This window comes from Xyrauchen texanus, chromosome 9, assembly GCF_025860055.1.
Source record: "Xyrauchen texanus isolate HMW12.3.18 chromosome 9, RBS_HiC_50CHRs, whole genome shotgun sequence".
NCBI lineage: Eukaryota > Metazoa > Chordata > Actinopteri > Cypriniformes > Catostomidae > Xyrauchen > Xyrauchen texanus.
Window position 1 is genome coordinate 1,524,948 of NC_068284.1, and position 13,611 is coordinate 1,538,558.

Below are 13,611 nucleotides of genomic sequence, written 5' to 3' on the forward strand. Positions count from 1 at the left end.
TCTTTAATAGGGATTCTCCAATCGCTCTGCCACCGATCGGTATCGATCGGTAATTTGGCTGATAGCATAAACCGCTCGCTCATGTCGCAAAAGACGTGCAGCTCCTTTAAGACTTAAGCAGCAGGGCATCACAACGTATGTGGGATACTGGCATAGTGTTGTTAGCCAACAAACTTGATTCACCAGTTTAGAACGATGCAGTAGGAGAGGTATGGCGAATATGAAAAGCTTTTGTACTGTACTGTTAATGTGGTGTCTCCCACGGGACAAGGCAAAGGGAAAACAACAGGAGCTGTGAAACAGTCCTTATTATCGTTCATGGCGGCAGCTTCTCAGACTCCACTGGTCATAGGCATCTCCGTAAAAATGCAAGTTATTAGATATGGTGTATTTCAAACATCTTTATTAAATATCTCCCGATTAAACTGCATTAACAATAGTACCACACAAAAAGTCCAGAAACATGTGCTCTTTCTCCGCTTTCCTTTCATCTCTTGCTCTCATGAGAGAGTGTGTGTTCTCCTCATTAAAGTTCAAGCTGATACAAGTGAAAAATGAACTACTCATACAATCATAAAAGTAAATGAAAAGACAGGGAGGAATTTCTAAATATAATAATTCTTTATACAATATTTAGAGATCATAATATAGTGTTTTAATTTTGACAAGCCTTTTAAACTTTTTTAACTGTTTTTGTCAGCAAATACTAGGCAACGTGATATTACTGTGTGCAGAAAGCTTACATATACCCAGTTATGACAGATAGACAGATTGGGATTGTTCGATGTTGTGACAAGAATATTGGTGATCGGTATCGGATTTAGAAATCCTGATCGGAGCATCCCTAGTCCTTAATGTAATGATTGGGAGAGCTTTGAACAGTTCAATACATGGATGCCTCTTCATCACGGCCTGTACGTTGGTGGAGCAGGTTGCAATGGCTTCTTTAAATAACTCTGAACATGTATACCACTCATCCTCATTCAGCTGATCCCTAGTGCGGGGACGCCAGTCTTCAGCTTTTGCGGTGCGCCAATACTCAGACAGCATACTGAGATCCTCCATCTGACTAAAGATGGTAGCATCTACAGGACTGGAGGTTTCTTCTAGCTTGGTGAGAGAGGCAAAGATATCGGATCTGTGCTCAACGATGAAGGTGGCCTGGACTTTTAGGAGGTTTCCTTTCTTCTCTAATAGTGCTCTCAATTCCTGAACCGCTTTGGAGGACTGTGGCATGGTTGGAACGAAGCCGTGCAAGATATCAATGTTGTCTGCCAGATACTGCACTGCTTTAATCCAGGATCCCCATCTTGTCTGGACTGCAAACACAGGCATGAGAGGAGACAGGCCCTGATCTAATATGAAGGCACTCAATTCAGGTCAAAGGTGTCTGCTGGGAACACCTCTAAAACTAATTACAGCAGATGTGCCAGACAGGTGACATGTTTTGCATTGGAGAAGAGGCCATATAGGTGTTAAATGCTTTTTCATATAGCTTGCTGAATCTGTGACAAAAGCAAAGACGTCATTGAAATTGACACTGTTGGAATAAAGACAGGAGATGACAGCCGATACAGTGCTGAAGTTAACTCGATTAAATTTAAATTGGCAGCAACAGATGGCTTGCCCACCGGCAGGAGCCGAATTGCGAGGACACAGTGGTCACAAGCATCTGTTTTTTCATCTGCAATTGAGAACACCCTTTTATATGTTTTAATTGTTATGCTATTTATTCTTTTATTTATTAAGAGTCATATTCTGTAATTACTGCTTTATCACCTCAGTTTCCCCCACTTCTGTCTATTGGTCTCTACAAAATGTATTCATTCAAACAATTCATCCTTTTGAGAAAGAGGAGGAGCCTAGACGGTTGCTGACACATTGCTGTTGTTTACCAACTAACCACAAATGGTAGTAGCTTTCAAGAGATCTGTGATTGGTGCGATCAGAGAGACAGCAATGTAACGAGTGGTATGTCAATGAATACTGAACCTACAATGTTCATAAGAATATCAGATATTATATCATTGTATGTATCGTATATAATTTTGCATATAATGTAAAATTTGTTTACTTCTCAATTATAAAAGAGATATGCTACATGTTCTTATGGTGAATTCACAGCGTGAGAGTCTAATTAGATAATAAAACTTTATTATTTTATATTATATAATATTGTATGTAAAAGTATTTAATATTACAGCAAACAAAAAGAGCTATTCTCAAGTTGAATTCAGCTTGTTAGATAATATACACTTATAATTTGTAATTTTCAACAAAATTATACAAATAACACTTTATAATAACGACAAACAATGGCAATAATCCATAGACTTTATTGACGCTCATACACGCAATAGACTAAAGCAATGCGAGAAAAGTCCTTGTTTAAACCCTCACGCGCACGAGGCAGGGCGGAGGGCGGGGCCGGGTCGTGATACTACACACCCGGTCCCGTATTAGGCTAATTATGCCTCCGTGAGGTTTAAAGGCTGACTGTAGAGGGCCGTGCGGGAGAGAGAGATCGTTAGCGGACATGTCCGTCATGTGTGTGTTTATGTCTTCTTTTAAGTTTATCATTAAAACTATTATTTATATTTAAAAGCCGGTTCTCGCCTCCTCCTTTCCATTGAATATGTTACCCTGGTGCCGAAAACCCGGGAAGGAGGAGGGATATGCCGTAATTGAGTTCTCGCCACTACCGTCCACCCCAACGGAGCAGCCGCGGCCATCTGCCGGGGGACGAGGATCCCAGCCGCCTGAACGAGGACGATGGCCGTTGACCGCAAGGGGAGAAGGGGCTCCTAGCCGACCGCCTGGAGCGGTCAGGGCCGCTGCCAGGGGCGCAGGAGTCTCCTACCGGCCACTGAAACGCGGCGGGGTTTAAGACCGCCGACTGCGAGCGGGGAGGGGCTCACTGGCGACCGCCTGGAGCGAGAGGACCGCTGCCAGGGGCGGGGAAGACCCCTTCTGTTCCCCGAGAACGCGGCGGGGTGTTCCGTCTGCCAGGGACTGGAGGACTGCCTTGGATCCGCCCAGAGAGTTGCGGCTGTCGTCCGATAAAGGGTGGAGGAGTGGCCGAGGAACAAGCTGCAGTGTATCGGAGAACTGGCGAGTAAGAGTTTTTTTTTTCATCTCTCTCTCCTCTCTCTCTCTCTCACTGTCGCTCTGCGTTGGCCTTTATCCTCTTTTAAATTTTACAGTTTTTTGGGGGGTACTACACTGTTACAGGAAGTACCCCCCATTTTAATTATTTCTGTTTCCCTCCCCTTGTCCCCTCCCTCATCCAGGTAGATGGGGATGACCTGCCAGCAGACAGCGTGGAAGGTGCGCCCTCCCCCAGGGAAAGAGGGGGGGGGATGTACGTCAGGCCGGGGGCTCCCCAGCCTGAGAGAATGAGGGAGGAATGTGGCAGGGCGGAGGGCAGGGCCGAGTCGTGATACTACACACCCGGTGCCGTATTAGGCTAATTATGCCTCCGTGAGGTTTAAAGGCTGACTGCAGAGGGCCGTGTGGGAGAGAGAGATCGTTAGCGGACATGTCCGTCATGTGTTCTTTTAAGTTTATCATTAAAAGTATTATTTATATTGAAAAGCCGGTTCTCGCCTCCTCCTTTCCATTGAATACGTTACACTTATATATATGGCATATACTGTATTTCAATAAGCTAATATTTACTATTTATATCTCTCAACATTTTATACCATATACTGTACATGCTGTGTACTTGCCATTTAGTTTTCTGTGTTGGGCTTAATAATGTTTTCTATTTTCATGCATGTTAGGCCAAGTTGCAGGATCCTGCTAGGCATGTTGTTTCCCTTTTACACAGTGCTCTAGCTAATGACTCTAGTTCAATATCTCAGATTGGTAAGTAAATCGCATTAAGTGGCATGTCATTGAATTAACCCTTTGACAAGTACAATCAAACCAGTGTAATCATTCCAGAGAGGCCCTGGGGCGTACGATCACACCCCTGTGATTAGAACGTTTTTGTCTGACTTCATCGACTTCAGCATTTAAAATTCAAATTTGCTTTCGTGCTGCAAAGCTGCCACTGCCATAGAGAGTGACTGGCTAAATTTGGACAATGAGGTAAGTGACACAGATGAGGAGATGCCCCCCAGCCTCCAAGCCCTGAGGATGAAGATACCTCAGCCACTGTTACTACGCCTGCACACACAACACCAAGGGAGTTGGAGGAGGTAAGCTCTTCCTGCTGAAGTGCTACCAGCAATTCCTGGACTTCAGGTTTTTTTTATCCTGCAAAGTCAGGGGTTCAGACCCCACCTTCATCCCCCACAGAGGCCTTCATCACCCATAGAGGTCCAGTGTTTTAAAATGTTTATGAGCTTGTTGAGGAAACAAACCACTAAGCTTCAGAACAGCTGGAGAAAACACCACCCAGAGTGAAAGGAAAGCTGGCAAAGTGGGTTCTGACTAATGTCAATGAGATGTACTAATTTTTGGTGACAGCTGTCCTTATGGGAATTGTGAAAAATAACTCACTCTGTGAGTACTGGGGCACAGACCCCATGCTGCAGATCCCATTTTTAGGTCCTGTAGCAGTGCAGTTTCAGCTATCCCCTGCATAAAATAAGAAAAATATTTACAGCATCATGTACTCGTTATGTAACATCTTTGTGCCATTCAAGAATCTCTGTGTGGATGATGAGTTGCTAATGAAGTGGAAGGGCAGGCTGGCATTCCGACAGTTCATACCAGCAAAGAAGCATAGATTTGGGGTAAAGTTTTTTGTTTTGTGTGATGTACACACTGGTTACATGCAGGACATGATCGTCTACACAGGATCCACCACTGACATCCACCACTATGAGGGACTTACATTTACATTTACATTTACAATTACATTTATGCATTTGGCAGACGCTTTTATCCAAAGCGAATTACAGAGCATTTATTACAGGGACAATCCCCCCGGAGCAACCTGGAGTTAAGTGCCTTGCTCAAGGACACAATGGTGGTGGCTGTGGGGCTCAAACCAGCATCCTTCTGATTACCAGATTACCAGTTATGTGCTTTAGACCACTACACCACTACACCACCACCACTCACCACTAAGTTCTTGGTATCTCGGGGTCCATCGTCCTTGTTGGCCCCTTACTCACATTGATTCCCTGCAATTCAGGATCAACCTGATGAGAGGGCTGCTTGAGAAGGACAGCTCACCACGGTATTGGTGCAGTGGGGGACATCCTGCCTCAGACAGTCCCCTGCGTCTAACAGCCAGGCATTTCCCCTCTGAAGTTCCTCAAACCAGTTTCCAGGGTAGCAGGCACGGCAAGGTCTGTCTCTCTAGTACACGGAAGACAAAGAAGAGGTGCCTTATAAAATACATATGTGTGCCATGCAACACTCCTTTCTCCATGCTTTGAGGAGTACCACACACTCAAATATTACTGAACCTATAAAAGGTCGTTTAAATGTTCTTTATTCACCATAACTGTAATTAAACTGTTAACATTTCATCATTATTCAATATGTCATTTATTATGCCTCTTGATAAAGCATGGTAACATAGTACTTCACATCATGCAGACTCAGAACTTACAACTTACATGTGAATAACACTCCTTTACTCTCCATGGATGAATCAGTGACAAAGTGGAAGGCATTTGAACAGTTTATACCTGCAAAAAGAAACAGATTTCACATAATTTTATTTATTATTTGCATGTGTGACAGACCATTATGTGTCACCATTATGTGGGTCTTGGGAACTTTATGTCTGATATAATGACCTTACCGCCTTCTTATGTGAGGAAGGATGCTGGTATACCAGTCCCACATTCTCCCAGCAATGTTATGGGGCCTGTGGTACTGTGGGGGCAAATAGGATGAGAATGACCATGATCACCTGCAAAATGACCAAAGAAAAAGCAGAGTAGTAAAGTAGTAAGATACTCACCAAGTACATGAGAGCTGTGCAACACTCCCTTTTGTGTTAGCCCATGTTTTTGTGGAGAAATACATCCTGAAGCCTTATTGAGACTGCAAAAGAGAAGGCAATGTTATAGTTTATTCATATAATTTAATTGCCATCGTAATATTTTATTGTTATTGATACATTTAATTAAATTAATTGCTGTAATATTATGTTCAATAGTAACATAATACCTATGCAATCCTACCATAACCTTTAGGGCTGTCAAAAATTAATATTTTTAAAATTCGAATTAAATCTGAATATTAAAGGCTGATTTTTAATTTGATGATGTTTCCTTAGTCCACAAGAGGGCACATTACATACATAAACCATAGAGCACAGTGTTATATTAATGCAAAGATAGAGAGAGAAAGAGAGAGAGTATTCTATTTTCAACTAATGTGTTATAATGTCTTATAACTGCAATGACAAAAGTCAGATTGTATATTATATTATATATAAATAAATAGCAGTTCTTAATGTTCTATAGTAACATCACAGGAATGCAACAATTAGCTAGTCAACTTCCTGTTTTTATATGTCTGGCAAAGATACACAGAACGTACATACATTATATAACATTAAATCAGCCCTGAAGAACTAACAACAAATAAAGTAATAATGACCCACATGCAGAGGGTCATGCCTCATGAAGAACAGGTGAGTTTGTTATGATTCTTCATAATAAAAGAGAGCCAATCAACTGATTTCTGGGAAATGGGAATAACCAATGATATTTGAGGTTACAGACAAAACAGCAAAAGCCCGCCCTACGTCTGACAACATTAAAATGTGTTCACGCAAGCATAGTTTGAAGAATGATTTGCTCATGCGGCAGAGGTTTCTTCTGGTTTAAAACAAGTGCACAAGTTCTTCCTTATTACACGTGCGAGCGTCAATAACGATTTATTGCAATTATTGCCATTGATTTGCCGTCATAATCACAGTTAAATATTTGAATCGGCTGGCAGCAATAATTCAATACAAATTATCCGTGACACGAGAGGAATGGCATGATATTCTAACTCTGGGCAAAAATATACATTGCACACACAAATTGTGGGTAAAATTGACTGTATTCTATAATTGTAAACTTTTTTATCATTACTTGGATTTTTACTAGCAACTACGCTGAGCTGTGATGTCAAAGAAAAAAACTGAGCTCTCCATAAAACAGGCACTGGTACAACATCTACTATACACCTTTTTCCTTAAGGCGGAAGTGTTCCACGATTCGACTGTTTTCAGTGTCTGGTGTCCAGTGTTATCACTCGCAACGACAAATATTCATAGTGGTAATGTTTAAGATATTACATATGTAAAAATGGTCAAAAAACATGTGGCTGTATATTGATGATACTTTACAGAGTTGAGATGACCGTTTTTTAATAACAGTGCCTGTTATTAAGAGTGTGTAGATGTCATGAAGCGATGGTTTGAGGGTAGTTATGTTATCATATAATTTACTACTTTGAGTTGTATTGACAATCAACAACAGCACAAATTAATTTTTTACTCCAAAAAAATTAAATTGCTGTTGGTCTCTGTCTGGATTAAAGGTCTGCAACCCGACTCTGGCCCGATGGGACCTGAGAACCCAATGGGTTCTGGGCCGGGTTCGAGTCTGTTTTTCAAGTAGGGGTTTGGATTAGCAATTAATTAAAAATAAACAGGCCTACCGAACTTGTTTTGCGCACGTGCTCTCACTCATGTGCGAACTGACGAGTTAGGGGCTGTTCACACCAAGCATATGTTTGCACACGTCTGTTTTGTTTTCCCATTGTTTTCCTAAGTAAACACATGCTGGACGAATGTCTTTGAATGTTGCGCTGTGTCTCGCTGTGTCTTCAGTGTCTCGCGCAGTACCAGCACTTTTTGAACACTGTGTCAAGTTAAAAAGATCTTCAAATGGTCAAAATCACATGTTGAGACACCAGCGCTCTGTTTCATTCTTTGCACTGCGTCTAGATGGTTTTTAACACCGATGTCACAAAGTTCAACGGTTGTCACAACGTTCTGAACAATTTAAGGCTCTAAAGAGGGTACTGTTGCATTGTTTCATATTATTATTATTCCAGATTTTTCTGCACAAAGCAAAGTTTCAGCGCATAATCTTTAAATCAGTGATTTTTTTTCCCCGCTTCTGCTCTGATGTACTAAGAGGCTGCCGTGCCTTGTTAAAACTGGTAACTGTTTCAATACTGTTACGAATGTTGCCTATATGCTTACATAAATATAGCCTATTGCAACAGTACTTGCTTGAAGAAGAAATTATAAAGATAGTGAGCGATTTTGGGTCGGGTTCGGGCTACTGACTGTATCGTTTGGGCCGGGTAGGATCGGGCCACACGGTCTCGGGTACAGGTCGGGTTTGGATTTCATTTTAAGGCCCGTGCAGACCTCTAGTCAGGATCGCTCATTTTGATAGTACGTCTCGAGACCAGAAACAAAAAACAGGCAACTAGTTTAGCACAATTTAGGCTTAAAAGTATAGCTATGGGTGACATGTAGGTAGGAGCCCTTGTGCAGTGGTTGCTCAGGAAAACTGTGGATAATGGAATATTTGTGATTTATACTGTATGTTGCTCTAAACATTTATTTTGTCAGAATACATGGCTGTAGAATTTCTATCCATGGAGAAAGACATGGTAAAGCTAGTAACATGCTACGCAAGAACAAATCATTGAATCAGTTTTTTTTATCTATTTGTCAAAACAGACAGTCCAAAATAAATCATGGAAATGAATCATACTTACCAACACTAAGGTTTCAAGAAGTAAAACTATTAACATGTCTCTGCTTTACTCTCTCATACTTATGAGTTGTGATGAAAAAAGTGGGCATGAAAATAACTGAATGCTCTTAATTGAACTTTAATGGTCAAAGTAAAACGTGTGTTAAATCTGTGATATTCATGATGGTGGTTATATTATATTGCAATAATAAGGAATATATAGTAAATATTTTTATGGGTTAAATATTGAATAACTGTGATATAGGTCTGAATATATTTATTTGTTCGGTTATATGATACACTATGTTTTTCAGGTTTTCAGAGATACATCGATATTGGCATCGATATAGTGCTGTTTAGGCTGTAGTCCACAATCCCACAACAGAATTCGCTATGGATTCCCTCAGGATTTTCCTTTGGGTTTTTATGATGGGGTGTTTCAACTTATGAGCAAAATAAGGTCTGTGGTAAACATTACTTGACGATTTATCTTTAACACAAATTTACACACAGTATGAATTTTGAAGCCGCCATGTGTTTTTAAAAATTTACGCAATTCAATACAGCTTCAAAATTCACGTTTGCAGTATGAAAGTGTGTAATTTATGTTGTAGAACTCAACGTCCACGGATCGTTAAGTAATGTTTACCACAGACTTTATTTTCTCATAAGTTGAAAAACCCCATCATGAAAGCCCATAGAAAAACCTTGAGGGAACCCATGGCGAATTAGACTTCCGGCTTTGCCTACAAATTGGCACCACGGCTGAACAGCTCTATTGGCAGAGGAATAAGATGTGAAACAATCCGTTTTTTCCACTGGATTATTTTGTTTTCTTTCACGCTCAAAGGACAGGGTCTTCTGGTGCTTCCATCTTTCTGAAGAGATAGTCTTCATGTGTATCTATTTACCCAACTACAGCCTTTCATCTTGCCAAATAACAATTTGTGCTTGGACTTAAATGCTCAGGGATTTCAAACCTGTGTAATCAACTAGTCAAGGCCTAAAACAAGGCCTCAGTCCATGTCCAAGATGTGACGCATTACACCTCAGTCTTTAGCTGAGAATTAATTACTTTGTAACATGTACACAACTTGCTTTCGTACCTGTTCATGAATGGTCTGAATGCAATATGTGTCAGCTAGCACCAGCTATTTCTCAGCTACTTTTCCATGACTAGCAGCGTGGGCTTTTCGTCATTTGCCATCCCTTGGCAGCGCACAGTAAGACTTGGCTTAATTCTCAGTTTGGTTGTATTACCTCCCATCTATCGAGTTGCAGTGTAAACTGCTAATAATATAAACTCAAGAGAGGCCTTCTACTAGCTCCTGTTTAAGCATGGTTTTGTTGTCTTTGTTGTTCTTATTTTCACACCACTTATTTTGAGGAAACCTTTTTTTCTTTATCGACTTAAGCTAATCAGTAAATCTCCCAAAACCTGTCATATTTCCCCAATAGTGTTGGGGAGTAGTTAACTAAAAGTAGTGATGCCACTAACTTAACTAAATTATTCAGTATAGCGTGACAGTAGCTCAGCAATATTCTTTCTTACTATTGATTCACCACAAACGTTTGACAGAAGTTTGCAGCTCTCTGCCAGTAGTGGTGAACCTCCAGCAAACCTTTGGCAACAATGGACAATTTGCTGTAAGTTTGCCGCAAAGCTCATTTGCATGTAAAAATGATCAGTGGCAAGTTTGCGTAAAATTTCCATGAACTCTTGATTATCTGAAGGGATTTGTTAAACCCTTATGGTTTTACTATATAAATCATAGTTAAACTATGGTTACTCTAATAAAACGTTCATGAGGGTATGTCATCCTACTATCAGGTGATACTATTGAATTCTGCAAAACAATTCTAAAATTGTTACAATGTTGCATTTTTCTCTGGGTTCGGTTTGCTTTCACAAGAAAATATTTCAAAACAGACCAAAACTGTGTCAATAAAAGTCACATGTAAACAAACTGTCCCCTTATTGGCCAGAATGTTTGTGTGCTGCATGTCATGCTTTGGTTAACTATGTACTATATTAATATTATTATTTATTTTTTAAAACATTGTACTGTGTTGTAACCTAACTGCAACCAAAATGCAATCTCGTGAAATGTTGCATTAATATTTGTGCTTTGCAGGAACATACCAGCTTTAATTTATAACTATGGTGTTGGGGTAGTGCCCCAAATAGTTTCCAATGCTACTCAGGGAAGACACGTCTTGGCATGCAAATTGAAATTTGAGAAATATGGAAAATTATTGCTGCTATTTAAGAGGATACTTGATGTCTTTCAAGAACAACATAATGAATATGACTGTCAAAAACTGTTAATTTATTGATATCTCAATTACATGTTGAACTACTACACCACTACTAGGTCAAGTGAGCTGTATTATGGTCAGGGAATGGGAACAAGGTAGAAGGGCTTCATTTTTCATCCTGTTATGTTAAAATTGATCCATTGATACTGTCTTAAATATGGATGAGCAAGCTGTTTTAGGAGGACTGTAGTGGATGAGTTTGTCATAAGAGTGACACTAGGTTTCATTCAAGGTAAGGTTAAAATTCTTCCACAGAATCTTCTTTTTCAAACGTTGCGTGCAGCCATCAGCCAGTTTACCCATTCATCAGAGGAATTCCATAGAAATGTGATCTTATTTAATAAAAAGAAACTCAGAATTGGCAGCTTTTGCTTTAAATTATTGTATTCACCTCATTATGTCATCTCAGTTAACCCAACCCCAACTCCTGGCTCCATTAGTGCTGAATATGTGCCTCTGGAATTTCTGGGAAGTTCCATCAATCAGAAATCTAAATAATATGTTTCACACTGAACCTCTCAAGGTGAAAGAGAAGTCAGCACTCAAGTTTCTTTCCATTCATTTACTGATCAGCCATTACTGGAAACTTGGTGTCTCCAGGGCCCCTTTGGCACCTGGTAGGGAGGCATCTGATGTGGGTTTAGCACACAAGCTTCTCTGGTATCACCCAGGAATTCCTGAGCCAAACATAGCCCCTCCCCAGGCTCTGCTGACGTAAAATACCCTCACACCAGTTACATTTACAGAGATCGGCACATGCCTTTCTGAATATGACCTCCACTTTGTAGAGGTGCAAAGAGTGTTCAATGGAGTGGAAGACATGGATGGATCAACTGGTTATTGGGGGATTTAAAGCACCTTGTTTTTTCCAGCTTTTGTCTTGTTTGATATCATCATCCCTTCTTGGTTCATTGTTGGATTATTGGTTTCTTTTTGAGCAAACAGACCAAGTTGGCTGCTACTTCTAGTTCTTCTTCTGCAGGAGCATCATTGTTAGCTTGTCCACAGGTCGGGATTGTTTTAGATTAGGTTACCATGAGCTCTGCTGACTCAAGCATAGGAATTGACCTGCTCGAGATCAGGATTGAGTCCTTGAGCAGCAAAATGGACAGGCTCATTAGTATTCAGGAAAAAGTGCTCAGCCGGCTTAATGGCATGTCTCAGGACATTGATGAAATTGAGAAAGATGTAGAAACGCTGAAAGTGGAAAAGGAGGAAATCCATTTACCTCCAGTCATCCGTACAGGACCAGCCCATGAGATGAAGGAAATGTGCCAAGAAATGAACAGCATCATGTTGGCAGTAAATCAGCGCTCCGAACAGCAAACCCAGAAGCTGGAGGGAATGGAGAGTCTAGTGATGAGCATTCAGCAAGTGGTCAGCTTTATAGGAGAAACTGTGAAAACTTCCAAAATCATGGATATTATGTTCAAAGTGCCAGCTGCTCGAAAGAGCAAGCTGGCTTCAGCCCTCAGGTCCAAGGATAGTAAAAGCAAACAGAGTACCAAAAGGCAGGCCTCAGATAATGGTGAGCCTGTCAATACTAAGGTGAGTTATATCTCCAGCATTGAAGAATAGGAAGTGTTCAATAGTCTCTCTGGAAATTGCATTATCATCATTATCGTGCAAAAAGCAATTTGATTCAAAAATGTAATTTCATGGACATACATTACATGGAAGCTTTCTCAAGTTTAAATAGTAGGTAAGGTGCAATTTTCAGGATATTCAAAGGGTACACATACACATGGCAACAACACCAATCCATGAAGTTGGCTTTACCTTCAATTTCTGTTTTTAACTGATCTTCTTTGCCCCTTCATTGTGGCAAGTGATGTTTTGGAAATCTAAAACAGAAATGATAGGAAAGGAACAGGTCAGCATATCCAAGTAGATCATAGAAACCATTGGTGCTAATGGCCTCTATGATTAACTTAAGCTTGCAATGCTTTTGGGAAATGCTGCACAGATTAAGTAGGAAAAGGAAATAGATCAACTGGATTTTTGTAAAAGATCTATTTTCTCATTTGGATTATAGTTAGTTGTCAGTTCTCACATCAGTGCCCAGCTCTGGTTTCTCCCACTTTTTTATGAGGTCTCTAAATATGTCATTCCACCACCAGCCCACAACCTCTGCCCTATTTGTCCTCCAAAATAACATGTGTTGTTATTGTGAATGCCTCACACTTCATCAGCAAAGATATGTAGTGGGAAAACTTGAATTTGGAAGACAGCTAAACTGATAGAGCCACATGAATGGAACTTTGTCAGTTATGCCTTTTGTATGCTTTTACATTTTGTAAAATGTAACAAAGTGGCAGATATTTTCCTTCAACTGTAAGAGGTGACCACATGGAAACCATCAATGTAATGTCCAAAATTAAAGTGTAATAATAATACAGTATGATATTAATCACAATACATAATATTTCAGAATATAGTTTCATAAATTAATTGTATCCATTAATTGACCAATTGTTCTGTTTTATCCTTTTTTGCTTTTGTAAGTTGTACCTGCATCATCACTTGAAGAGAACTTCAAGTTATCTTCAAGTGTGCCTCCTCACAACACTGTCTGCAAAAATTTGCAAAAATGTGACTGTGTCACTGGGGC

General features: G+C 40.2%; 1 protein-coding gene across 2 annotated transcripts in view; it reads left to right on the plus strand.

The window, feature by feature from the left end:
* The window catches only part of LOC127648584 (myosin light chain kinase 3-like), a 44,981-nt gene that overhangs the window by 9,523 nt on the left and 21,847 nt on the right, over positions 1-13,611 (plus strand). The window contains exon 1 of one of the 2 annotated variants that reach the window (XM_052133232.1): positions 11,431-12,548. The exons of the other annotated variant lie outside the window; for it this stretch is intronic. Within the exon in view, the coding sequence (XP_051989192.1) occupies positions 12,036-12,548 (513 nt within the window). The 5' untranslated portion in view covers positions 11,431-12,035. Of the gene's footprint in view, positions 1-11,430; positions 12,549-13,611 lie in introns of those variants that run through there. 2 annotated transcript variants of the gene reach the window in all.